General features: G+C 46.2%; 2 protein-coding genes and 1 long non-coding RNA gene across 7 annotated transcripts in view; 2 read left to right on the plus strand and 1 right to left on the minus strand.

Annotated features, from left to right (window-relative positions):
* Window positions 1-1,877, plus strand: part of ASZ1 (ankyrin repeat, SAM and basic leucine zipper domain containing 1) — a 35,287-nt gene extending 33,410 nt beyond the window's left edge. For all 5 annotated transcript variants that reach the window (XM_035346998.1, XM_035347017.1, XM_035346988.1 and 2 more), the window contains one exon: window positions 1,552-1,877. In XM_035346998.1, the coding sequence (XP_035202889.1) occupies window positions 1,552-1,698 (147 nt within the window). In that variant the 3' untranslated portion in view covers window positions 1,699-1,877. The remainder of the gene's footprint in view (window positions 1-1,551) is intronic.
* A 177-nt stretch (window positions 1,878-2,054) lies between these two features.
* On the minus strand, window positions 2,055-6,977 carry LOC118178464. The gene is made up of 2 exons (XR_004756155.1): window positions 6,262-6,977; window positions 2,055-2,725 (listed from the first exon to the last, which is right to left on the minus strand). It is a non-coding gene; the product is annotated as an uncharacterized LOC118178464 (long non-coding RNA).
* A 663-nt stretch (window positions 6,978-7,640) lies between these two features.
* Window positions 7,641-23,848, plus strand: WNT2 (Wnt family member 2). Its single transcript, XM_035347036.1, has 5 exons — window positions 7,641-7,918; window positions 8,364-8,587; window positions 11,113-11,390; window positions 14,490-14,754; window positions 22,648-23,848. Exons 1-5 carry the CDS (start codon window positions 7,839-7,841, stop codon window positions 22,875-22,877), a joined length of 1,077 nt encoding a protein of 358 aa, XP_035202927.1. The 5' UTR covers window positions 7,641-7,838; the 3' UTR covers window positions 22,878-23,848.
* Window positions 23,849-27,652: the final 3,804 nt, after the last annotated feature.

The following is a 27,652-nucleotide window of genomic DNA, read 5'->3' on the forward strand; positions in this document are numbered from 1 at the left end:
AAGTACTCTTGTGCACGTGGACAGCCACTGTGGCATAAAGCACTCTGAATACTTCTTAATTAAGGAATCTTTTGTTTGGAATTATTGACTCTCAAGGAAGATACTGCAGTTTTATGGATTGAATAGGAGGCATCCCAGATAACTTTGCAGAGTGACAAAAGAAGAGGGTGGGAGAGGTCAAGGCTAGATGTTAGCACCACATCAGTCATTCTCAGACCAACACAATGATACGCTCTTGTCAAGTGGGGTCACGTTAAGTAATAGGCCAGTAAAATGAATGGCTGCTCTGGTAGAGTAAATGGAGCATCAGTGTCAGAAAGGAATCTGTTACTGAATGAAGCCATGTGGAACTCGGACCTTAAGTACAGTGCTACTAATGCAATTCCTGGAGTTCAAGTAAATTTAATGTAATATAACAGCTTTCTCCTAATAAATCACTTAACACCAAATATGTTTAAGAGGTTCTAACAAAGAACTCTTTAGATCTTTATGTTCCTTTGTTTGCATATGCAAAAGTCAACTGCATATATTTATCTGCCTCCTGTGTGTGCAGGCCAGTTGCGAGGGGTTGGGAGGACCTGAGTAAGGTGCTACTTGCACTGGCTATCATCTGAATTTGAGGTTTTATAGCTGTGAAGATGCAGCACAGTGTCTCTACACTCACTGTTAAACAAACAGGCATTAAATATTAACCATCTGGTTATTTTGAAAAATGTTATAATTCCTGTTCTACTAAAATAGTGTAGTGTGTTAGAATGTGACTGAGGAGGACTAACATGAAGCATTCTTATACGAAATGTCTGGTGGGGCACTACTGAATCACTGTAGAGTGCTGAAACATTTATTATGAAAAGTGTCAATGTAAATGAACTAGTGAAACCCCTTAGATAATAAGTTTGTACAAATTCTCTTAAAGTCTGGAGTAGTATTTCCTAAGCTTCCTCATTACAAGATTTTGATTTCAGTGTGCGTTAAGTGCCTGGCATTCAGTTTTTGAAAGTATAGTAGTAAATGAGGTGGCCTGCCAAGCATTGCATACTAAGGGAGGGAAGCAGGGCTTACCAGTGCTTCACTTCATGACAGGGCTGCACTCAACTTCAACAGGCATTTGAGCAGGCACTTGTATGGTACTTTCCACTCTCCCTTTAGTTGGAAGGAGTCATTGAAAGCTCAATCAGATATGTGTCTAACTGTTGTTTTAATAAACAGTTCTTCTAGTTACTAAATAGCAAAAGTCCTGGTTAAAATATTTGACAATTGGAGTTTAAATGTTTCAGTGTTGTTTTTGTAGTGTCTATTAGTATGTTTTATTCCTGAGGAATTCAGTTTGTAAACAGTTTGTTTTCTAGTGTGTATTGCTTACAGAATCATTGCACGAGATAAGATAAAGGCTTGCACACATTGATTTCTGTTGAAGTAGGGCACGGACACACAGAAATAAAATCTCAGTCCTAAGAATCTAGGATTGTGCTTTATTACATACTTGAGAAGCTTTCATACTAACTTTTTTTCTTTGTTGTGCTTTCTACATGAACTTAACATACGCTTCAGCATGAACAGAAGAATGACCCCAGTCGAGTGTTATTCCCAGAAAAACCACCCACCTTGGAAAAAAGATTAGTAAAAATGGGAGCATTAACGTTGTTTGGGTTTGGTTTGTTCTTCTTTACAACTAAGTTAATGGCAAAGAAAGGCTGACTTTTTTTTTTTGTGCTTTGAATACTTTTGGAAAACTTGGTCATAATATGCTTCTATTCAGCATATGTAACTGAGCTGCATTAATATGAAAATTACTGTAGTTTCTCGTTGTATCCTTAATATTTGTATCCAGTACGTACTTTGGTCTAGAATAAAGAATAAAATCTTATTTCAAAGCACATTACGATTTTGTTTCTGGTGTCTGTACAGTAGGTACAAAATCTCATCAAAGCTGCATTTTTTGCCACAAGGTTGTAATTAGTACTTACTGATTACTAGTTTTGTTTTCACCTGTTGTTCAGCTAATAATACTGTATTATGTTGTGTGCTTATATTTAAAATGATCATGCGGGCGTGTTTTGCCTTTTTAATATTAAGTATCATGATTTTTATGTTGAGAAAGATCTTGTACAGTATAGATTCATATGACAAACTTCCCGGTGAGGTGTTTTTGTTTTGTAACAGCCACAGGATTGGAGATATCTTTTTACACATTGTCTGAAAAGTAATTTCCAACTGAACTGTGCTATTCAATTCATGCCTGAGATCTGTTTCCTCAGGCATAATTACTTCTGTTAACAGTTTGATCCCAAAAAGGATTATATAAGGATGCTAAAAGGATTATAGCAATCCTTAGCTACGAGAATGCAGGCAACTTAGAATATCAGCATGTTTCTTCTTGATCTGATGAGCTTTCACTACAGCAGCTTTGTGTTGAGTGATTCTCTCAAGGTTTTCTCCATTTAAAGAGTTTTGTAATTCTGCAGCAAAATATTAGTGTCTGTTTTTCATCTGGTTACCACACTAGCTATGTTGCAGAAAAGGGAATTGGTATATGTCATCCAAATCACAGTTATGTCTTTGTAGACTTCAGTAAAAGCATGTAAAAGTGCTGAAAGTTTGTGAAGGGACATTCTTCTATTAAATCAGAAGCTGTCTGAAGAACCAGCAGTTTCAAGGGGTGTCATACTTCAGCACTCTTTTCAGAGGTGTGTGCAGTCTTAATCTTGGATGCTTCCTCCAGAGACTAGCAATGAGAAGACCGATTGCTACTGCAGGCTGTTACTGTTGCTGTCACAGTTGTTTTCTGCTTTTTGTTTTAGAAAAATTACCTCGTGTTAGTATTTTTGCTTGTTACGGCAGTTCACCTCCTTTTGTCCCAGCTTTCTCATTCAGTGCAAGGAACATCCTACAGAGTGATGAAGCTAGAAGCAAATACAACTTTTTTTTTTCTATTCTGTTCCCATCTTTGGATCGGGGGGGGGGGGGGGGGGGGGTAAGTCATATTCCCCCCCCCACCATCTACCAGCAGAAGTGTAGAAGTACATAATAGTATCAGCATCCTGACTTGAAACAGCAAAGAAAATGAAATACTTCAAAAATAGTTTTTTTTATTACCTTGGAATTAGTTGAGAACTAACAAGACATATCACAAAAGGAAAAATCCATGAAAATGGAAGATACAAAAATCTATAAAGTACAGTTTTAACTGTTTGTCACACATGGAATGTTATACATACAGCACTCCTCTAATTACCTCTAAATACACTTCATAAATACTCAGATGCAGTTGTCCACTGCACAGGTAGCTGGCAAATGTTAGTAGAAGTTTGCATAACAGCTTTTTGTTGTTTTTGTTTTTTCCAATTGGGGCTGTTGTTGTTGTTCATATCTATTGTAAAATACCTATGAGGGGAGATATAAGTATGATACTTGCTGATAAATGGCTTCTACTTTGAAAGGTACAATAAAATATTCTTGGCAGAAATGAGTCAAAGCTTTGGACGTTGTACTAAACTAATTTTATATGAAGTCCTCAGAAAGGTGATACTTTAAATTCCAAATGTCTTCATTTTACTACCACACTTCCATTTTACTACTTCATTTACTACATTTTACTTCATTTACTACATTTCTTTACTACTTCATTTACTATGTTTTACTATGCATTTCATTTTGCTACTACAATTACTACTATTCCACTACTAGTAGACTGGGCAAACAATTTTTTTTTGTTTCTGTAGACTGCGTTACAGATCTAATAAGGGAAATCAAGTAAGTAGAGGACTGCTTTTTCCTAGTAATTTGTGCAATAAAAGCAAAAGATATTTCTATTTTAAATAATAGTGTCTATTTCATTGTATAGTTGCTTAAATCGACTGCCTCCTTAATGAAGGTGGGTAGTGCATTTCTACAATAAGCTGCTACTTAGGCTGGCCTCCAAAATGCATCTGGGAGAAGCCAGTCCTATTAACTTGTCTCATGAATCGCTTATTTGCACTGTTCATAAGACCACAATTGCAAACACTTGACTGTGGGCAGCATGCAGGTTAAATACAGATTTTCTGCCATCAGCATCCTAAGTGTGTTGGAGTGTTCAAACAGGTATAAACTACATCTGAGAAAAAAGCATCTTAGACCTGATGTTGGACTTTAAATGTCTCATTTTATTGGTCAGTCATTAATTGTGCTGAGTAAGTAGGATATGATAAAAGCCAAATAAACAAAGGTTACTTCAGACTACCACATCATTTGGAAAAAAAAAAAAAAAGTATTCAGATTCCAAACTCAAGCTTAAACAGTGAACTTCAAGGTCCTGTGTTCACTTTGATGTTGTTTCAGTGCCCTTTTCAAATGCCCTGCTTGAGAAGGTATCACAATATGGTTGTGATAGGGCAGGAAGCAAAGAGATTACCGCAAAATCTGGCCCTTGAGCCATGCAGTCAAAATTCAAACCCCCCACCAGCACCTGGTGCGGGAGCCTTCAGATGAAAATCACCCTGCTGAGAGGCCTTCTTCTGTAAGTCACCACATTAAAGTCATTATCCTGAAATAGTAATAATGCAATGATTAGCACATCTATGAGGGGATGGGAGGAAAATGCTCAAGAGCTTTGCATACATTAAGCAGGTAAGCCTCACAAGCCTGTGAGGTATTATTTTCCCTTTACAGTAGTGCAAATCGGGGTGCAGCGGGATTGAGTGGCTTGGACCTGGGGCCAAATCCGACTGAGTTGCTTAAAGATGCAGCTAGGTTCCTACTTAGCCTTGCGATACCATTGGATACCTAACTTCTCCTGGTACTGGTGGATATTCAGGCAGTGGCCTTTTCTGCATCTTTAGACTGCAGTGTTAAATATAGGGCCTTGGATGATCCTGTAGAGAGCTGAAGGAACCTAAAGGATTTTATTTCTCACTTGTCCAGGATAAACTACAGGTTGTGAATGAGAGATTTTGTGTTCCCTCCATCTTCCTGGACTTTGGGTTTTCCCCCACTCTTTAACCTGTGGAATACCTGTAGTAAGGCATTGCCTTCACATTGCCTTCATTTTCCTGTTTGGTTCCAGCTGCAAATAGCAGACTAATTTTAGTTGTGTGCATTCTTAAACTGGGAAAGAGTGGGCTTTTTTTTATTATTATTACATTCTCTGTTGACTTACAGAAAAGCTGTGCTCATGGCTTTTTTTTTCTCTCCCCGGCGGCGGCGGGGTGCCTTGTCCACCCCCCCCCCTCTTGGGGATAAGACTTAAACTTGAGCTATGCAGTTTGTTTCTCCTCTTCCTTTCTTTTGAACCTCTTCCAACGTTCCCCCCAAACTGTAACTTTTGCTAATAATTATAGGTATGTGTCTGCTTACATTGGCTTTCTCCAGACTCAGTTCCAGTAATTGTGCAAAAATTACAGGTGCTCTTACCCAAATAAAGCTGTGCTACTGGTAAAGTGCTATAAATACTGCTCTGGACCTGATGCAATGGACAATTTTGAGTGTTCAGCCTTGCTAGACAAGTCTGTCTGGGAATAAATCCATCTTATGCTGTGTCATGAAAGGGGGACTGAGTGATCCACGTCTTGTCTGGGTTTGCTGTCTGTTTCCTTGCAGCCTGTTAGGGTGATCGTAAGGCAGGTAACGTCTACACAGACAAAAAGCCTTGGAGGTCAAGTAGGTTTCATAGCTGCAGGTTTCGGCATTTAAAGACATTTGCTGTCATTCCTGTGTTCTGGAGGCACAGGGGGAAAGGTGTATTTGGAAAATTATATTTCCTATTCTAGGGATAGGAATTCCCATGTACCAGAGCGCAGGATTTTACAGACCAGGAATGATAAGCAGTGAGGTATGAGATGAGGTCTCAGTGCCATCAAATGAATGGTGTGTATCCTAAATAGCTTTAATGACTTAAAATATTTCTTATCCTGATGCAAACAGCGTAGTTTGATGTCATACGGAGCCAAAGTCCCTGTAAGTAAAACTCAAAGGGCTCTCTGAAGGATTTTGAGTTCTTCTAAGCTGTGATACTGACTGTGATACGTACAGGAAGATGTCTCACTTAAGGGTTTGGTTTTTTGTTTTGAACCAAATATTCTTCCCAGATGAGCCAACAGCTTTTCTGAAAACAGTCTTCACCTGAATGCAGAAATACAGGTTTGACTACGTTGTTTTCACTGTATTGAAGAGCCTCAGCTCAATTCCATAAGGTGTGTATGGAAGGAGTCGGGCTCTCAACGCTCTGTTGCCATCTGCATAGCACATGGCACGACCTCTTGACAAGAAACCGTGTACACATACTCGTTGAAGGCAAACATGGCCTTGGAAGTGCGGTCTCTGGGGCTGCACGCTGAGTTTCTTCTGGAGGGGAGGAGGAGGACAGCATCCATTGTTGCTGCGGGTTGCTGCAAGTGAAGGTGCTGCTGTTAATGGAGAAGGTTATTGTGGAGGAACGCAATGGGTCTGCTGCTGCCTGGACACCTGAGGAGGCTGGTAGCTGAGGGTTGTGGCCTCTGCTCAGAAAGACCTGAACTCCTGCTGGAGTTTGCTGTCCTCTCCCTGCTGTGTCTTCTCTCCCCTATTAACTGATCCAAGATGCATGTCCCTTACTCTTCAGTAACTGAAGCCGGCTGCTGGCTGAAAAGAGGAGGTTTTTTTCCTTTCACATCAATAATGTGTTATTGAATAGATTTTGAATGCCAAGCTGTTGCTTTTGGGACCTCCTAGGGTCGGTAGCCTGAAGTGAGGTTCCCACTTGACAAGTAGTGCTGCTGTAGGACCAGTGATGTGCTCCGGGCTTTATTCCCCTATCCCAAAGTGTGCAGCCCAGAGCTTTTCTGGTGTGGAGGGTGGTTGCTTTGTTTCTGGTTTTGGTTTGGGTTAGTTATTGGCGTGTTGTTTCCCAAGTGAGATCAAGAAGCAGGTGAACGGCACTGCCTCAGGCATTGATACAACTCTTTGCATTTTCTTCCTCCAACGCTAGAGGCTTGCGGCTGGCTGTACAGCTGTCACCTCAACACCTCATCGGCGCTAGCCTGGCAGCCTGGCTGGCAGCACCCGCCCTGAGCTGCCGCCTGAAGCAGCGGTCCCACAGGGCCTCTCTTTGCTTTCTTCCCCAGCTTCTGCACACGGGCTGGCACCTGAAGGCAGCGGGGGGAGCGCTGTGCTCCAGGCATTTTCTGGTGACTTTACCACAGGTGCCTGAGTTAGAACCGGGCCTTTCCTTCTGGCTCACGGTGTGCTGTGGGGTTTGGAGCGTCTGCGGTCCTGGGCGTGTGGAAAAAAAAGTTGCTAAATGTACTTAGTTGGCACCCACCAGCACACAGCTTCCCTCTGAGGGACCGGTGCTGGCATTGCGAGGGGCTTGGAGAGGGATGGGGCAGTGCCAGTTCCCCCAGGGGCGGGCGGTCCCTGGCCCCGAACTGGGGGGCAGTGGGGATCCCAGCACCAGGCCCCCGGCCCCACCGCCGTGCCTGGGGCCGGCTGCTCGTCTGTAGGGTTAGCGGGAAGCAACTGGCTCATCGGGATTCCTGGCCCGAGCGGAGGTGTTCCCTCCTCCTCCTCTTCCCCCATGTGTCTCTTGACATCATTTCATCCATCAGAGTTACAGGGAAGAAAAAAAAAAAAAAAAAAAAACACCACACAACCCGAACCCACCCAGTCCGCCGGCAGCCCGCAGCAGCCCCTCAGTTGCGCCGCGCCTGCAGGGGAGGCTCGGTGGGGAGCGGGGAGCGGGGCCCGGCCCAGGCCGCCGGGGACCCCCTGCCCCCCCGGGAGCCGCCGCCAGCCCTCGGGGCCCCCTCGGCGTCCCCTCCTTCCATGGGCTTTCCCCTCGGCCCGCCGCCTGCCCCGATGCGGACCGCCGCCGCCTTCCCACCATGAACTTGCTCGCCGGGATCTGGGGGCCGCTCCCCCTGCTCCTGCTCTGGGCCACGCCGCGGGTCGCCTCCTCATGGTGGTAAGCCGGGGCGCCCCGGCCCTCCGGGGGGGGGGGAGAGGAGGGGGGACGGACCGTGAACGGGGCAGAACCTGCCTCGCCAGCCCCCGGGGCACCCTGCCCGACGGCCGCAGGGATTCAGTGCCCCCGCGGTCCCGGCTTCGCCATCCCGCGGAGCGGTGAAGTCCCAGAGGGACGAGTCCCGCCGGGGGAGCCCTTCGGAACACACCTAGGGCCCGGGCTCTACGCGCGGTACCTCGCTAAGCGTGTCAGGGCTTAATAGAGAACATCTGGATACTGATGATGATGTAATTTAATTTTGGTCAGGGCTTCTATTTTGTTTTGAAGCGCCGGTTTGGGCTTCTTTGACCCCCGGAGCTCGGGGGCCGCCCTGAGGGGACGTACGGGGTGGGGGGTCCCTGCCCCAGCCCGGGGCCGCCGCTGCCCTGCCGCTTGCCTCCCGCAGGTACATGGGGGCCGTGGGCTCGTCGCGGGTGATGTGCGACAACGTGCCGGGGCTGGTGAGCCGGCAGCGGCAGCTGTGCCGCCGGCACCCCGAGGCCATGCTCTCCATCGGCCGCGGCGTGGCCGCCTGGACGGCCGAGTGCCAGCACCAGTTCCGCCGGCACCGCTGGGACTGCAGCGCCCTGGAGCGGGGGCAGCGCCTGCTCGGCCGCGTCCTGCTGCGCAGTGAGTGGGGCGAGGGGTATCGGGGGGTGGGGTGGGGGGTGGGGGCTGTGGGGGGTTGGGGGCTGTGGGGGGGGGACGGGGCCCCGGCCGCCGCGGGGAGGCTGCCCGCGCACCGGCGTCTCCCTCTGTCAGCGCTTGAGGCACCCCGGGAGAGAAGTGAAGGGCGAGGTGAGGCGTGCTGTCATCGCAAGAGGTTCCTCCCTCAGAGGGTGGTGAGGCACTGGGGATGATTGCCCAGAGCTGTGCATGCCCCATCCCTGGAGGTGCTCAAGGCCAGGCTGGATGGGGCTTTGGGCAGCCTGCTCTGGCGGGAGGTGTCCCTGCCCATGGCAGGGGGGTTGGAACTGGGTGGGCTTTAAGGTCCCTTCCAGCCCAAACCGTTCTGTCACCCTATGATAAGAAGTGCTATTTTGCTTAAAAACCACTGTTACATCACAAAGACCTTTAGTTCAGAAAGAGAATTTGGGTATTTTAGCAGTTGGCCATGCAGTTCCCACATCTCCTTTTTTCAGCACATAATGCACCCCAAAAGGGGCTACGGAGAAATGGGGGCTCCAGAGCGCAGCCACCCAGCCCCAGCTGGGGACCCCAGCACTCCGATGGGGGCTGGAGGAGGCTATTGGCATCCCAAGAGGCTCCCAGCTCCCTGGGATGGCAGGTGATGACCCCTCCCGTAAGTCGATCCCTGCTGGAGCGTTTCTCCTGGGAAGCACGGAGCAGCGTGCAGCCTCTCCAAGGGCACCTGTGTTCATGCCACAGGGACCCGAGCCGTGAGATTTCACCCCTGCAGCCCCGCTCAGTGCCAGCCTCTGCTGCTGGTGAACGGTGACTGCCCACAACCAGCTTCGTGCTCCCTTAGCAATTATTCGTGAGTCACCGCCGACCTCACCCGCAGTTTTCAGCTGAAGCTTTGGATGAGGTTTTTGTCTGGTGGAGCACGGCCTGGTTCTGAGGAGGCTATGTCATAAACAAGTCAAAACGCAGCTTGCCCCAAACTGAAAATTTCATTTGCAGGCTCATAGGAGAGAATTTAAGACACAAGGCTTCTGCGCTGTATGCTGAGCCTGATTAGGCAGTGATTGCAATGGGAAACGTGGCTTGATATTGCTCTAATTTGAAATGAAATGATTTTGATTAACCTAATAAACTCAGATGAAACATTTCTCTTCCAACTACATCAAGTGTTTCTTTTTAATTAACACACTAAAAAATTGTAATGTTTCTGAACATGTTTTCTCAGAAATGAAATCTTCCAAAGAGCGTGATTTGTAACAAGCCAGGATTTCTTTACGTGATTTTGAAGCCAGTGTAGGAAAAAGCAGGGTTTGCCCAGTGCTTTTGCAAATTTTTAGCTGTTGTTTGCTGAAGGTTTGCACAGCACGCAGAACTCAAGGGGCAATTCATATTTGAAGCATCTAGATGCTGCTGGAATATAAAAACTCAATAGTAAGTTATATGGTGTAATGCTGAAGTCATCCTGTTTTCCCTACAATGAAATTACAGGTAACATCATTGCCTCTTTGGGGTCCTATTTACTGTGATGGTATTATCTAAGGGTGATGACTGCTCCAAACAGGTATCACTCCTTGCCAGTGGCCCCAGCTACTGCATGAAGAGGTACTCTGCACAGTTTGCATGCTAAAAACCTTCCTGAGGCTGAAAATGTCCCGTTACCATAGAGAGAGTTGTGTCAATACAACACAGCTCTGTATTGTACATGATTACATCTTAAGATAGACTTAAAAAATAAACTTAAGCTATCATTGCATTGAAATAGGTACCTCGGAGTAGGCATAGGCTAGAAATATGGACAATCTTCGATAAAATAAATTAACTTGGTTAACAGGAGGGAAAACTGCCTGAGCAGCTGGGGTGTGGAAGCCACATCTGCGAGGCCAAATCCTGCCTGGAGCATTACACAAGCAGTGCCACTGATTTCATGGAACTTGTTTGTATGAACTAAGGGCACCAGCCTTGGCTCTAGACAGAAAAGTTAAATTTAACTTATCTTCAGGAAAAAGACCCCAGAGATTTCTCACTACTGTCGTTGAAGCATGCAAGATTATTCCAAGTGCCTCAGAAGAGGAAAAGCGAGTTTCCAAAGTTGGTTGCAGGATTTTGCAACATACGTGTCGTTTCAGTGTCCCTGTTTAATGACTTCTTAAACTGCTCTCTGAAATAGCACTTCATATATTTTTCTAAATCGACGAAACAGGATAGAAACACCAGCTGTCCTGGTTGTGTATCTGTGCAAAACAACTGATCCGTGAAAGTAAATTAATCAATATCAGGAACAAACTTCTAATGTTTTCCAACTCCAACACTATATTGATGAGCTTTTACCAGGGAGGGGTCCAAGTTTAAGCCATGACTAATTCTGACTCCGGGGAACATGCATTTGTGCGATTTCAGCCCAGTTTTGTCTTTTGCTTAGCAAAAAGTCCAGGATAGCTGACTTTTAACTGTTAGGATAGCTGCTCAGAGCAGCTACCTCAATGATTTGTAAAGCAGCCTCTTTGTTTCAGGCAGTCGGGAATCTGCTTTTGTCCACGCCATCTCCTCCGCTGGGGTAGTTTTTGCTATCACAAGGGCATGTAGCCAAGGAGAGCTGAAATCCTGCTCCTGCGATCCCAAGAAGAAAGGCTCTGCGAAGGACAGCAAGGGCCATTTCGACTGGGGCGGCTGCAGCGATAACATTGACTACGGCGTTAAATTCGCCAGGGCCTTCGTTGATGCCAAGGAGAGGAAAGGCAAGGACGCAAGAGCGCTGATGAACCTGCACAACAACAGGGCTGGAAGGAAGGTGGGTGTCCATCCCCCAGATGCCTGGAAATGCTCGCTGTGAGCTCTCACAGTGCTGGGGCAGGTAACTGCTGGCTCTCGCTGGCCAATCTCAACAGTTAGGAAAGAGTAGGGGATGAGTGGAAGACCAAGATGCCATTTCCACCCCCCTTTAAGGTTCAGTGTGACAGGGGGTTCCACATACAGAAAGAGCTATTGCTCATCAGTGCGCCACACCGAGTCCCTTCCGTGATTCCTTGTGTAGGAAGGTGAACATAAGAACAAGCCTTTGCAGGGTCAGTGTGGGTGGAGGTTTTGTTTCGAGCCTAATCCTTACACCTAACCCTTATATATGGAGAAGTTTTACTTCTGATTAATAAAAAATAGAAGTTCCTAAGGGAGGCTGAAGACCACACTGAAGAGCAGGCTGGATCATTAATGAGTAAATTTGAAATACCATTGGAGAAAAAAAAACATTACTATCTATTCCTCCATGTGTATGGTAAACCAACACACAGAATGGGCAGAGATAAAATAGAATTACTTAACTTTTTAAGAAAACAGTCATAACACATGTAACTCCAAAAGGTTTCATCCTCAACCTGCTCTCAACAAAAACCCTTCTCTAAACATTGTATGGAAATCCCATTCTTTAATTTCAACAAAAAGAATCTTCACTTTGTTATTACATGTGAGCAGAGGGAGTAGTTGCCAGGCACATCGCCCACTGCTAGTGCAAGGGCTGAGGAAGACATGCACCGATACTTGCTGGTAGTGGTGATAAGTAATAAGAACACTGCACATAGCTGGAATATGCTGTTTCATTATTCAAAATGTGTTCAAAATTGACTGCATCTGTATCATCTGAAATAATACGGAAAGATGTTTTAATGATGAAATAATACGGAAAGATGTTTTTAAGCGCTACACCTAGCGCTTCTAACATGAAGAGCCTTCTTGTTTTTTGTGTCTTGTTCTTCTTAATTTAATACATTCAGTAGGAAGTAAATTGTTCGTGTTCTGATCTTTTTGTATTAAAAAGTTCCCTTAATATACTATAAAAATGCCTTATATTAACTAGCCTGTATTAGGAAAAAAACACAATTGTCATGAATTGTACTGAAAGCAGATGATCTTTCTTCAACAACACCTTTGTTGCACCTGTTACCAGCAGGTACAACTAGTATATAACACAGCCAGATGAGGCTGTTCAGATCAGCGATAGGCATGGCTGTGATATACAGCTGGGGGGGAACCAGCCTAATATAGCTGCCAGTGTGCTACTGCCCAAAAGAGACTGCAGTCTACAGCACAAGCAAAGACTTTTTGGGGGAGAGCTAGCTCTATGCTGGGAAGTTCTTTCTGTGACAGTCAAATGTTTTAGCAAATTTAAAAATATATATATGTGTGCAAAATAGTATGACAGCCTTGGTAAGCAGGTAGGCTTTTTGATTTATTAAAAATAATTAACGCATTCTCATATTCCTTAGGGCCGGCTTTACAGAAAGTGGTGCTGGTCTGCACCCTGGTTCAGTAGTGTAGGCTGAGTTCTGCAGGCACCTCACCACCTCAGCCCACACACAAGCCTGGCATCCAGGTGTGCATAAGGCCAGCTGTGCTCTTGGCTTTTTCATACCCACAAAAGGGGAGGCCCATGTTGACAGGTTCCTCTTAAAATTAGACTGTTTGGATTTTACTAATTCAGAAATACACAGAATAAGCATTTATAGTAATCTCGTAGGAGTCATGCAAAGTAACATGCTGTGCATCAGTACAGGGACACCACCGGCAAAATAAGTGCTGCATCCTGATGTGCTTCAGGTATTCAAGGCCTCAGTCCAACAAGTTCTTTTAAACTTATTTGTAGTTTCTCAGATAATTAAAACCAAGCATCTGCTTAAATCCCTTTCTGAGAAGAATCCCAGTCCTACTTTTTTTTTTAAAGTTGTCACAAATACAACTTACAGGTTGGAAAGAAAAAGAAACATACTTTGGCTGCGTAACACATTCTTACTTTATCACCAAGTGCTTGAATAGGAAGTGCTGTTCTGCTATGCAGCAGTGTCACTTCTGGTCACACACCTTTTCTCTCTATTATCTTCTTCCCATGATGCTGTTCCTCTTGTACAAACTCTACAATGTTCATATTTCACGAACCCTTAAGGCATAATATTTATAGATCAGATACCCACGTCTTCAGAATTAGGAATGAATTATTTATTGCATGTGAACCCATCTGTTGTTCCCTGTCATCATATAGATAGCTTAAATGTTTGAGGTGAAGCTGAAATGGCTTTCATGCTATCCAGACATTGAATTAATGATGAAAGTGGTCTCTCCACTGCAAACTAATGAGGGTCGTACCTAAAATGTTTGTTAAAAAGGTTTATAAGCATTTTACAAATATCTTATTTCTAAATTGTGTGTCAATCAAATGCCTAGCCCAGATAGGGTGTTTTGTAGAGGCTCTGCAAGAACACTTTCATGTGAAACGCTTGTGATTTTCTAGGCAATAATTAAGACACCATCAACATCTGCATAGGCATTTAGACGCCATGCCTGAGAGCTGTTTGATGAGTCGGACTGTTTTGTCAACTTTTTCATGGTAAACTTAGACCTGATTGCAATACAATTTTCATTAACAATTCAGCACTGGAAAGCTCACAGTATTCTCTGTATTTTTTTCCATACAACCTAAGTGTTCATGTCAAAGAGCACTCCATGAAGCTGAGATAGGGACGCTCAGTATGGCGGTGCTTCAGCTTGAGCAATGGTGCAATGCGTTACCTTCGCCTATCAAGGGGCTGAGCGATTCTGTCCATTACCCAGACTATTTCCTTCTGTCCGAGCTGTGATCTCTCATTATAGTGTGCTAGAGGTCTTTGGGGTGACTGGCGGGGGGAGGTAAGGACACCCTTGGAGGATTGGTGGTATGGTTGAGTAAAGCAAGCAGAGCAGACCAACCATGCGAGGCTGACTTGATGCTGCCAGTGGGTGTCACTACAGACCGTGGTTTCAAGACCCATTGCAAGCCTGGCATTACAGGATCAATGGAAAAGGATTGAGAAGCTTAAATGACAGTTTGTTTTACCTGTGTATATTTTACTGCGTTTCTAAACAGGCCGTGAAGCGTTTTTTGAAACAGGAGTGCAAATGTCACGGTGTGAGTGGATCATGCACTCTAAGGACCTGTTGGCTGGCCATGGCAGACTTTAGGAAAACAGGAGATTATCTGTGGAAGAAATACAATGGAGCGATTCAGGTGGTCATGAATCAAGATGGCACGGGTTTCACTGTGGCTAATAAGAGATTTAAGAAGCCAACTAAGAATGACCTGGTATACTTTGAAAGCTCTCCAGACTACTGTATCAGGGACAGGGATGTAGGTAAGCCTCTATCATTACACATGAATGGTTTTATTTCAGACATTTGTACTTTGAAGGTCAAAAACTATCATTATTAATGAGTGTATATATATAAATCCATGCATATAACCAGCAGGAAACAGGAAGGAAGATGTTCTGGAAGGGAGGCTCTGCACAAGAATGATAGCTCCTCAGTGTCTCTAGGTGCACGATAGCCAGTTCTAACACAATTCAGCAGTTTCTTCCAGATACTATGGAGCCATGGAGACTCTGCAAGGCAAAGGTTGCTTCTGGGACAAGTTTCAGCTATGCTCTGGAGGCTGGTCCATGCCATAATGCAGCCGCGTGTACAGTTGTATCACATAGCTCAGTGCAGAGCTGCCAGGGCTAACTGCAGCAGAACCGAGTCCTGTGTTGTCCCCATGGTACCATATCGGTCACACTGCTTCCCTTCTGTATTGTGAACTCCCAAGAGACAAGTGCCCTTTATCTGCACATTCCTCAGAGCTGGTTGTGGACTGTCTCTAGCTGCAGATGCCCCTCTCCTTACAGGCAGCTCTGCTCTGGCACCAGTCAATGCACCATAGCGCAGTGCGAAGTGGCTGGAGGATGTGCAGGTGACTGTAGGAGTGCAGGTCAGTGGGGCACAGCATCCAAAGACACCGTGCTTACTCCTCTCTGTAAGTCAGCCTTGGCTCAGCCATGACTACTATCATGTTTTCTGTAGAGTCGTGCCAGCCCCAGTGGGAAGAGGTGAAGTTTCAGGGCTGTTGTTAACACTGAATGTTTCTGCTTTCCGAGGTTTCAGTAGAGGCACCCTTAACAAAGTTCCAGGGTTCAAGGCACCGCCAAGCAATGCTAAGCATGCTAACAGCTCTTGAGCAGCATGTAGCATTTCCTGGAGTGGCAATTAAGAATAATAATAATAATAAAAAAAAAAAACTAAAGAAAAAAGAACAACTAAAAAAAACAACAACCAACAACTGAAATTTGGAAAAGAGAGAGAGCCTGAGTAATGTATGAAAGATGCTGTGGAACTAATTAATAGGTTGTATAACGTACCAGAGTGCACCCGGTATGACACATCCATAAGTATCTGGATAGCAACGCAGCTTAGCTCTTTTTGGCACCATTGTGTATTTACAATCCAAGTTTACTTGGAACAGGCATTGCAAAACAACTGTACTTAAATAAGAACAATATGTGAAATCCTGGTCATGTACTATTGACTTCAGTGAACCCAGAATTTCATCCAGTACATTGTGTAGTGTTCCTGGTTAGTTAAGTAGTCAAGGTAATTTTAAATGTTATTTATGGCTTTTACAGGTGGTACTTATTACCTGCACAAGGGCATATTGTTCCTTGAGTAGTGACCGATACCATAAAATCTAATACCTTAATCCAGGTGAATAAATGGGCATATTGTGGCATTGTGCAGAGACTAGGATTTAGTCAAAACTTGATTTCTTTGCAGACTAGGTTTTATTCAAAACTCTTTTCTTGAAGCTGCTTTTCTTGCTGTAAGATCTGTGATATTTTTCCCCTTAAAAGGAGAGTCAGTGCACGAGCCACTTCTATGTCAAGAAGCCATTAATCATCTCTGCAGTAAGCCTAACCTAGCATGTCAGGCTCGTTATCGTGGAGGAGACTGGGCGTTTGTCACCGCGGTGTGCTCTGCTCGCTTGCCTGATGCTGTCAAGCCCGCCCGGAGATCGCAGCCTGACATATGCTTTTGCTCATCCCCAGATAATACTTCAGATGAGGCGTTTCTTTGCCGCTCAGAATCCTGAGAATGTGGTTGTTTTGAAGAGCACATTTTTGGAAAGCTGTAGTAAACCTTCAATGGGAACGGGAACAATTCTGCGGGATTGCTGCTACTCTCATGGAGCAAAGAAAGAATCAGATAAACACAAGCTGATCTGAGTTCAACAGAGATAACATCAGCAGCTGAGCAGCATTTTTTCTTGATTAGTTTTATTTTGCCCTGTTGAGCACTCCAGAGCATTAGCCCTGTTAGATGATTGGAGGTTAAATGAAATGAGATTATAGAAGTTTGAGTTTGGAAATATGCGGACAGCATCTCAGTGTCAGCTAAATGTAATACCACAGTACTTTATTATGCCCTTGAATATAGCTCTGCCTTTCATTCTCTGGGGAATTCAAGCAATTTAGTGCTTCAGAAAAACCATGAATCTGGAGTTTGATTAGTATCAGGGCTGAACGAAGGATTCCCAGAGCACATTTTATGAAGCATTGCAGCTTGACCAGGAGACAGCTTCACAAACTGTGAAATGACAAAGCCAGTATCCTCTGTGGCTTGGGTGTGTTAATACACATAAACCAGTAAATTAAAGGTACTCGGGAGTTGTATCACCAGCGATCTATCCAAAAAACCCCGCATCTCGCCTCCTCCTGTTGGAGCTTGTAGCTTTGGCTTTTCTCTCTGGTGGCAGGCAGCCATCGGAGGGTGCTGTCACTGGATACACCCCAGTAGTCTGTCCGGGAGGGGCAGTTGGATGTACGTACATGAATCACCCCTGCAAAGTGAAAACTGCCGTATTATTTTTTTCCTAGAAGGAAAAGAGGAGTCATTGCTTTTGGGAGAGAGATAATTTGTGGAAACCACTAATAGCAACTCGCTTAATAGGAAGAGCACATAATAAGCCAACCACTTCTAGCTAGCATTAAGATTCACGACTTTTAGGAAAGGACCAAAGGAAGGTTTTCACAAGTGTTCAGAAGTCACTGGATTCTGCTCATGTGGAAGCCAAAATCATTTTCTGCCCACATTTTTGTACTCATAGTTCAGTAGAAACAGAGCTTGGACATCCAAGAGGGCTTTTGAAAACCTTGTTGTGAACTTATAAATTCTGACACGCTTTGCATGGTGTTCCCTTATAATTAACATGAATTGACAGCTGCCAAAATCAGTAAAAGCATACCCAGGACTATACATAGAGAAACTGGTTGGAGATGATAACACTGCAAAAGGAAATAAAGTGAAGGTTTCACTGGTGGCAGCCCAGGTGTAGCACATGCTGGTGTATCCTGAATGCGCAACGGCACCTCAGAAATGCCCTCAACAAAAGCCTCCTTTGTCTGCTTGTAAGCTTCTGGTAGAAACAGGTTAATTTTTAAAATGTTGCCACTTTACCATCCATGCAGGCTAGGCTGACTGAAAACTGTATCACGTTTATCACATTTTGGACATAGTAGTGCAAAAGCGGAGAATTCTCTGGGAGTAAGTGCATAAGCAGCCGTATCACAGACATCACCAGTTAACTGGTAGGTCCTATATTATGGACTGTTTTTTGTAGAGTCTTTTAAAGCAGAGTGATGTGTTCTTAAAAAAAATATAAAAATCCAGCAGGTTTATTAAAAATTAATTTGTGCAGAGCAGCCAAAAAGCTTGGGCAGTGTTTGGGTAAAACCTCTCTTCCTGCAGGGAGACCCTGACCTAACTCACCCCAAGGTTTAGTGCAGGCTGAACTCGGTTATGTGCTTGGGGTAGCTGGGATGAAGTTGAGAGAGCACCTCTCCAGGATGGATGAGATAGTAGGATCGTGTTGGCAAGCAAGGGTTGACTTTTTGCAATTGTTGTGGTAGCAACAAGGCTTTGGCCCACTGAAGATGGTGGTGGAACGAAGAGACGGGTTCTGCCCATGTGCAGATATTCTCAGGACCTGCTGAAAACCCTTCTGAGGTATACCCCAAGCTATTCTGAGTTACCCACAGGTTCCTCCCAACACTTGTTTGGTCCCAGTTTGGGTGCCATCAAAGCCAGCATCGCTGCCTCTGCCTGCACGTGGGCTGGGGGTGGCACACCTGGGTCAGGAGCGTGTGGTACCAGTCTCCCGTGTGCCCGACAAGTGGGCACGTGGCTGAGTCCGTGTCTGAGGACTCCTTCACAGGGTTATTTTTTATCCCTTACCGCCCCATCTAAGCCATTTGCTGCATTTCAGAGATGAATAAGGAGGGCCCAATCTGTAGTGAAAGAAAAATGTGAAATTAAATTACAGCCCGCAAAGTATTGGTGTTGGGTGAGATGTGCTAGCACTCCAAGTATGCCACCTGTGGAGAGAAACCCATGTTGATCTCTGTCAGAAACGTTTTGCTAAGTTGTTCCCTGTGTGAATACTTGGCCTACATCTCCCAGCACTTGCACTGGCAACGTGTTAGGCGAAGTCCCGGCCCTCAGTCAGGGCAGGTGCTCGTCCCTGAGGGGCCGAGGAGGTGCCCTCAGGAACAGGCCACGCTGGAGGACTGCGGCACCTATTAGTGGCTATGGGAACTGGAGTCAGACACATATTTACTGTCTACTGGATCTGGATAAGCTCTTCTTTTATCAAAATGTTTCTGTCTCTTTGTTGCTGGCCCACAAAATCCCAGCTCTTCCAGACAAGGCTGCTTCCCGAGGGCGCTGCCTGTCCCCTCAGACCCTCCTGTACTTGCCTGGTGTGTGTAGGGCCCTCGTATTTCTTGATTTAAAAAGTATCTTCAGAGTCCCTTTTCTCTCAATACTTGCTTTTATTTATTTGTTTTCCAAAATGCACGTGTGGTTGTTATTGTTACTGTAATTTATTATTATTATTATTTAACGTGAATGTTGAGTAATGAACTTTGTTGCTTGAAGCCAGATTTTTAATCAATAGAAATAGAAGGGGAAATCTCATGTTATAGAGAAATAAAGTCATTGTCGTGCTTTAGGAGTGGAGAGAAAGTAAAGGAAGGGTTTGATGTACAGGCCATAATGTTGGCAGTATTCAAACCTGCTTATCTTGGCAGGTGCGATGTTGTGTGTTGGCATGGCAATTCTGAAACTTGAACTAAAAACAAAGAGGTTGCACGAAAACTCTCTGCGAGTTAGAACATAGTCCTGCCTCTTAGGTGATGAGGAGGTGTGCTGCAGGTAGCAGGGCAGGCACAGCAAATCCTGCCCTTTTGCTTGGTTTCTGCTGTTGGCCTCGGCGCTGGATCACCTCCAAGGAGCGCCGTGATGTGCGTGGCTGCGCTGCCAGCTATTGCTTGTCTTCTGTCTCATGAACGGGAATGGGTTTTGTGTGTGCATGTGTTGTAGCTGAGTTTGTTTTGGCAAGGGTTTTATGTTGAGGTGAGCTGAGTGTGTGTGTGTTGAATGTTGACAAAGGGTTGGAGGTGTCTGCCAGTCCCCAGTGGTGGAGCCCCAGCATGGGCTGCTCCATGTCCTGCTTTCCCTGGTGGGGGCAGGTGACCAGGGACTGTCCCCAGGCTCTGGCAGAGCCACAGAGATGCTGAAGGGGCTCTTGGAACTTCTCAAAAACATTGGTTTTGCTCAGGAACCATGCCTTGCTATGAACCTTTCTCTTTTGCCAGGGTCTGTGGATGATCTGGTCTCCTCCCTAGTGGCACAGTGCTGCTGGTTGTGTGTGGTGGGTGACAGCAGGTGATACTGGCTTTTGACTATCTGCTAGGGGATGAAATCATTTTCTTTCTGAAGTTGGTGGCAAAACTCCCACAGAAATCGGTGGGAGTTTCCCATTCAGGTTCTCTTGGTTGCTGTGAGATTTCCTCAAACATCTGGAAATCAGAACTTTGGGGCTGGGAAATAACCTGTGCCTCGGCTGAGGAATGCTGCTGCACCTTCCCGGGAAAGCTCCCGCACCTCATCACAGCATTTCCTGATGAATCGCCCTGACCTTATCGCAGAGGTTGACGTGAGGTCTTCCTCCCATAGCAGTTGGAAATCTAACCCAAATCGTGGTTATTACAGATTATTATCCTTGACATAACACAACACATAGCCTAGGCACCCCAGGACTTTGTTACTGGGCCCCATCAGCATGGTAACCCCCCAGGACAAGCCCCTCCGAACGTGTTTATTCGGTTGAAGGCATTTTGCACAGCCTGCGATGCGATAGATGTGTCTGTGTGCTGCACGGGCACAGCACCGTGCAGCTCTTCCAGCTCTTTGCGCAGCCTCATGGATCGAGGCGAACACGGTAGCTTGCAAGTAGGGTCTGGTTTGCTTCTGCCACAGGCTTCTGATGTGACCGTGGGCAAGTCAGGCAGCTCTGCATCCTCCCAGGTCCTTCACTGGTTTCTACGCTGCCGTCAGGTGTTCCCTCAAACAGACGAGGCTTCAGCCTGCCCCTGAGCTCCCCTCCTGCCCCGCTGCTGGGCAGAGCTGGGCAAACTGGGGACGGGGCTGAGATGGGGATGGCAGAGCTCAGCCAGGCAGAGCAGCCTGGTTTGGGGACCAGAGCAGTCTCCAGCCACACTGCACAGAGTGCCCTCTTCTGCTCCATACTGGCCAGCTAGCAAGGGAGCCAGGCACATGGCCCTCCATTCAGGCCACCTCTTTCCCGAGGTGACACCTTCAGCTCATGGATTGGCCACAGCTGCAAGCTTGAGTGGGGGCACGTACCAGGTGGGCTCCAGAGGGCTCTGCCAACCTCGGCCTTTCTGTGATGCTGTGATGGGAAATCAGAGCTTTCCAGGTGTACACCTCTGCTTCTGTCCCAGTGAATATTTAAATATTTAAGTGAAATGGATTATGGGCTATGGGAGGGAAGGCTGAGCTGCCTCTGGGGGACTGAAACCCTCCTCTAGGACTTCAGCTGAGGCGTGTCCTGATTCAATGTAAAAAGAGCAAAATCTCCCACCCCGTGCTAATCACACACCCATCGTATGAAAGACGGCGGTCTGAGAAGGTGGCTGCACTCAAGTGCCTGAGACCACTCAGCGCCTGTGTGCCTGGGTCCAGGGCCAGAAAATGGGATGTGTCCCTGCTGCTGGGGACAGTGGGGACAGTGTGGGACAGCGCATGCTGGTACGTGCTGAAGTGCCCCGGTACCATGGCGGTGGTATGTGCAACCATGAGGTGCAACCAGGAGTGCACCACAGGGAGGGAAAAAAGAGTCAACGCAGCTTGGATTTTCAATAATTACAAATTACAGCTCAGGTTTTTATTAATTAGGAACGATTTGCTATCCTACGTCATGCAAATGTGAATTAATATCTGCATGCATTTTATTCTCTTAGAGCGTTAATTTTTCATGTACGCCCATGAAATACCTGTACCACTAGATGATAATAAAACCACGGAGATACACTTTGTAAAAATGTTCCCCACTAAGTCAGTGACTGTGGCCATTATTTAGGAGATTCCTTTTTGGCCAAGAATGAAATAATATAGCTATCATTTGGATTAAAGAAAATGCCAGCATGATGTTTATCTCATGGCTCTGCCTGAAATGGACTTACAATATCAGTAGATCAGAAATTAGGATAAGCAATGAGTTTTCATGAAGTTTTCAGGTGGATAAGAATAATCTGTCGAACCCTCTCAAAGTAAAGTGAACCCTGAGATAAGTTTGTGTTAGATGTGTGTCACAGTAGCAGTCTGGGCAGGAGATGCCTTCAAGAGGTGAATCCAGCCACTTTGTGCCTCCTGGGGATGGGCAGAGCTGTTCAAGTTGCCCTAGCTTGCTGCAGCGAGGCGCGGGATGTCTCCCTGCCCTCCTTTCCACAGCTGGCTGTAAATCAGTTTCGTGCATTCTGTATCAGGGAAGAGCAGAAACCTTTGTACTTGCTCTGTGGGGATGTGTGGTGGGACAGATCATCAGCGGCCACCTGGCCTGGTGTGCACTGGGGCTGTAAACCACAGCCCAGTGCCCTGGCACCCAAAATGCCTGCTGTGGTGTTGGGTTTGGCAGACTCCAACCTTCGGCAGCTGGGGCACTGCCCAGCGCGTCCCTTGCAGCCCTGGATGTAGTGTTTGTGGCCTGGCAGCCCTCCCAAGCTCCTCTGTGGAGTGATGTGATGTTGCAGGCTCAGATACCTCACAATGTCTCCTTTTCCTGTTCTCATACACTCTCTGTCCTTAAAACCCACCCCCTGCTCTTTTGAGTGACCTCCGCTGCCTTCCCCTTGCAGGCTCTCCAGGGACGGCCGGCCGGGTTTGCAACCAGACGTCCCGCGGCATGGACAGCTGCGAGGTGATGTGCTGCGGCCGAGGCTACGACACCTCGCGCGTCAGCAGGATGACGAAATGCGAGTGCAAGTTCCACTGGTGCTGCGCCGTGCGCTGCCAGGACTGCCTGGAGGTGGTGGATGTCCACACCTGCAAGGCGCCCAAGAGCGCCGGCTGGACGTCCCGGACATGACGTTTGGGTACTGCCGCCCTGCCTGGTCCACGCAGGGAATGCTTCCGAGGCCTCTGCTGGATTTACGCCGGTTTTGCGTTTGCCTTTCGTTACACAGAAGCTGCTCAATGACTCTTACAAACTCTGCAGTGTTCACTTCATGTGATCTCCACGTGACCGCGTTGTTGCACGGTTTATGTATCAACCACTGCCACGCTGGAAGGAGCTGCTGTCCCAACCAACACGCAACTCTGAGCTCCTTGTGGCAAGCCCTTCCTGCAGCCAGACGCACGACGAGACATCAAGATGAGCCATTTCATACTGGATGCCAAAATATGGGGGCTGCGGGTTGCTATGGCCTCCTGAGGGCCTGGTGCTGCTCACAGCCATGCCCTGGGTGCTTGGCCTACTGGGCTGAGGCCTGGGCCCTGAGCAAGGACTCCTCCGTGGAAAACTTTGTGGCCAGGGTGGTCTGGGGGCTTTACCAGAGGTGAATTTGCTCACCCATCTGCTGTGGGGTGGCGCGTGCGCTGCGGGGGCCCTTACAGCTCTGGGCTGTGAGGTGCGCTGGGCAGAGACTGGCCTGTAGGGAAAGGCAAAGAGCAGCGGGAAGCGTTCAACTGCAATCTCATCTGCTAGTAAGGAGCCAAAGCGAATGTCTTAGGTATATATTTGTGAAAACTTGCCTTAAGGACTTATAAAAGGTTATTCATACTAACCACTGATGTTTGTTGTTTGTTTTTTGTTGTTTTTTTTTTTGATCTGAAGGATCGAAGAAAAGTAATTCCAGCCCAATGACAGCTGGAGACAGGACACTAAACTACCTAAGGATAAGATTTCCTATTTTTCATTTACTGAATTTTACTGAAACATTTGCAGAAATATGATGGAGAAAGCAATACCTTGTCTTAATAACAATTGGGTTTCATTCTAAAGAATCTATCGACTCCTATGTTCTTTGAAATTTAATAAACCTAATGTAAGTGTGCTCAGAATGATACTTTCAGTTCCAGTGGGGACTTCTGAATGAGCTTTTCTCGGACCGCATGCTGCACAAACTTGCAGCTGATTGTACAGTGGCCTTTGTACGTTGGAGGCAGTTGTGAGCTGCGCCAGGTCTGTGTTCTGGGCTCAGATCAGCAAAAAACAACGAAGTGCTGGAAATGTGCGTAGGCTCATGAGGCCCTGAAGTTGTAGCCTCACAGGAGAGAGGCTGGGGAGCTGTGTCAGAGAGGTAACAGCCAGCTTGCTGAGGAGCAGAGGGCAGAAATGGGGCCAGTGCCACTGAGTCAGTCTAGTAAGGCAGCCCTGGAAGGCTGTGGAAAAGCACCCATGAAGTGCAGGGACAGGCATGGTAATGAAAAATAACTTAGGAAAAGGAGCTTGAGTGGGTGTCAGAAAATATTTCCATGTGAAAATGGAAAAGACTGGAGGAACCTTAGTGTGTACAAACGGTGTGTGAAAAAATAATAGACAAGAAGCATACCATGGCAATAAAGCAAGGTGAGTAGTCAGGTTAATGTGTTTTTTGTTTTGTTTTGTTTGAAAAGGATATTAAAAAATAATGTGTTTATTTTTATTTTTATTTTTTTATTTTCATTCAAAGGTCTTGAGAGAGCAGTCGTTTAAATCTGAAATTCTTGTAGAAAAGCTTTCATCATTAAAATGGGCAATGCAGCTCCAGAAGGCACAGCTGCATTAAAAGATTAGGAGGATCCAGAAAGCTATTTATCTGGACAAAATAATGTTTCTGTTAATGTGTACAGCACTAATGTAATGATTGTGGTTAGAAGTAACAGACAGTCATGCCACTGGGCAGACACCCAGTGCTGGTGGGGATCGGCCCCCAGCGTGCTAGTTACAGCGTGCACGTTACCCACATGCACGCGCAGTGCACATACACCTGTACACACAGTTCAGTGGCTGTGCTGGAAAGTCTGGCTCTAGGCTGAATAAGCAAAATCTCACACCCAGTTGTATTTAGAGGTGAGCTCCAAGGAGAATTTTCATTAAAATTTCATTGTGAAATTAAATGGAGTTCACAGGCTGAGCACGACCACATGCTAGGCCTTGAGGAACCTAAAAGAAGCATAATATAATTTGTGTGTGTGTGTGTCAGGTGTTTTGAAAGATTCAGAGATCCTTTGAGTAGTCTACAAATTCACCATGTAGTAATGCTGAAAACATTTCAATGTTCTGAAAAAAAAAAGGGGGGGCGGGAACTTGTTCTAGGAAGTTGAATAAAAGGCAATGAAATCGGTCTCAATTGCTTCTTAAGTTCATTGTTTGGTTAATTCAGCAGCAGACAAATACACCTGAATTCTACAGCCCCATATAAAGTGTTTTGAGGTCACTGTATTAATGGTGCCAGAACTTTTATTCCGGCAGAACGAAACATCACAAAACCTGGAGCACTGCTGGCAAAAAACATTTACCTTTACCTTACATGAAAACGTAGCTAAGATTTAAGTCCTGTTACTTAAGTCTTCATTTTACCTGTGCAAGAAATGATGTAGAAATAGCCAGTATGCTGATAGAATGCCCTTTAAAAACTCCATTTCTCCAGACTGAGGGTTTTAGGTTACTTTCATCTTATGGGATATCTTGTCTTTGTAGGGAACAGCACTTTTTGAAAGCCTGAAACCCTGAGAGGTGGCTGGTGGCGTGTGTGTTGAGTTCTTACACCAAACTTATGTCTTTGCACTATCCATTGCAATCTAAGCAAAAAACCATACAAAAGGTACCACGTAGGTACAATCTGCAAGGCTGCACTCTGTCTACTTGTCCAGATCATCCCAGGCGCCTGGGGAGCGCCACGGGCGAATGGGTGCTGGGTGCCACCCGTCACAGCCCTCTGAGCTCAGTGCAGCCAGTTTTTGAGCCACCTCCCACGCACTCGGCCTGCACTGCATCGCTGAGTCCAGGAGTATGCTGTGGGAGGTGGCATCAAGGTAAGGTAAAGGTGAGCAACAGCCACACAATTTCCCTTTTCACACAACCCCAGTCACCTTCCTGCCCCTAGCATTTTCGGAGTGGCTTCCAGGAGGCTGTGCTCCATCACCTGACCGGGCAGTGAGGTGAGGCTGGCCGGCCTCTAGCTCCTGAGGCCCTTCTGTCTTGCAGGCCTCAGCAGCCTCTCCCCGCTGCTGTGGCCTCCACGAGAAGATGGAGAGTGGCCCCATGGTGACCCCAGCACTCGCGGGTGCCTCCCGTCAGGTCCCGGGCACTTGTGTCTGTCCTCGTCATTTAAATGTTCCCTAACCCAGTCCTCCACCACGGTCAGCCTGCCTCCAGACAACCCCCCGGTCTTAGGGGCCTGCGATTCCTGAGCCTGGACTCACCGCGAAGACCACAAAGGCGGCACTGGGTACTGTCGGGGCGCCTTTTCTCACCAGATCCCCTGCGCCATGCAGCAGGCCCAACGCAGCTGTGCACGGCGGGTTGCTCATACTCCATTTCAGTACCACGCACAATAAGCTTATATTTTTTGCTTTATTTGTATGAATAAAAAAAAAAACAAACAAAAAAAAAACAGGGAGCTTAATGTAGGCTTCTTACATCTATGAGCATTTCTGCTGCCCCTTCCATGAAGAAGGCACTCCTGGGAGTGTTTGCCATTTCTTAGTGGGAAGAAGAGGTTATGTAAATATTTCTAGGAAAGAACCTCCTTGACCTTCATCTAAAAAAAAAAAAAAAAAAAAAAAAAAAAAAAGAGAGAAACAAAGAAATCAAGCAAGGCAAATTAAATAAAACAATCTTATAGGTTGTCCTATGGAAGAAATTTTCTCATCTATTTATTCATGAAGAAAAGTGTTTTCCCTAGGCAGACAGTTCAGTGTCAGAAAAAAATGCTAGATGAGGCAAAACGCTGTAGGAATTATTTTTTTTTTAATACAGAGTCCAGTTTTCTTGAGGACGTTCCTGTTACTTGTGGTGCTCATAATAAGACCCCAGCGATTTCTCTGCAATGCCGTGAGCCAGCCAAGTGCTTTGGGATCGGTCCCTCGCCACTATTTTATTCTTCAGCAAACTTTACCACTAAAAGCTTGTTCAGCTCTTAGGAGAAATCTCAGCCCAAAAATCTGACTTTCTTTTACTTCCTGGACAGTGGGAATGACTTTTAGGTCTGGCATGTTGTCATGTTAGTACCACAGCTAAAGAGACTACTGGGCTGCTTTTGTGGTGCTTTATTTATTTATTTATTTGTTTATTTTTCCCTGCAAAAATCTCTGCATGTAACATGTGCAACCTCCTCACCTCCCACCCCTGCAGAATTTGCTTAGGTTTTAATTAGAAATGCGGTACCTCAGCTGTCCCTGCTTCTGGTCCTGCGGAGCTGCTGGGGGCAGGCAGCCAGGCCGCAGGCTGGGAGCAATTCCCCCTGCCCAGCCCCTGGCCACACGCTAGCCGGTGGCGAGGGGGAAACGAGCTTTATCCAGGCCAAGCACTACTGGAGGGCACACGGACCACACAGCTTTGGGAGTGTGGGGAAAGGGGAAGGGGCTTTTGCCCCAGACCAAGCAGCTCTCAATCCGCCATGGTGGAGAGCATCTTTCCCCAGCCTTGCTGTGGAGAACCCCGGTCACGAGGGCTCCCGCAACTCAGCGCAGAAGAAGCTGTGCTGGCACCTCAGGTAATGCCGTGCTCTTGGAGCCCGTGAGGTCTCCAAGCCCTCTGCAATGCAGGAAAACTGGCAGTCTTTTCCCTTGTTTCTACCGGGGTAAGGACTTCGCTAGCTGCTGAAAAGCCCGAGTCTGTTTGGTGTTCACACCAAATCACAGCAAATGAAGACCAAC

This window comes from Oxyura jamaicensis, chromosome 1 (assembly GCF_011077185.1).
Source record: "Oxyura jamaicensis isolate SHBP4307 breed ruddy duck chromosome 1, BPBGC_Ojam_1.0, whole genome shotgun sequence".
NCBI lineage: Eukaryota > Metazoa > Chordata > Aves > Anseriformes > Anatidae > Oxyura > Oxyura jamaicensis.

What these genes read in the sequence shown, in the direction of transcription:
- WNT2 (XM_035347036.1), top strand. Translation starts at nt 7,839, where the DNA reads ATGAACTTGCTCGCCGGGATCTGGGGGCCGCTCCCCCTGCTCCTGCTC. An exon ending in CGGGTCGCCTCCTCATGGTG is followed by an intron (nt 7,919 to 8,363) that starts GTAAGCCGGGGC and finishes TGCCTCCCGCAG; the next exon opens with GTACATGGGGGCCGTGGGCT. An exon ending in TATCAGGGACAGGGATGTAG is followed by an intron (nt 14,755 to 22,647) that starts GTAAGCCTCTAT and finishes TTCCCCTTGCAG; the next exon opens with GCTCTCCAGGGACGGCCGGC.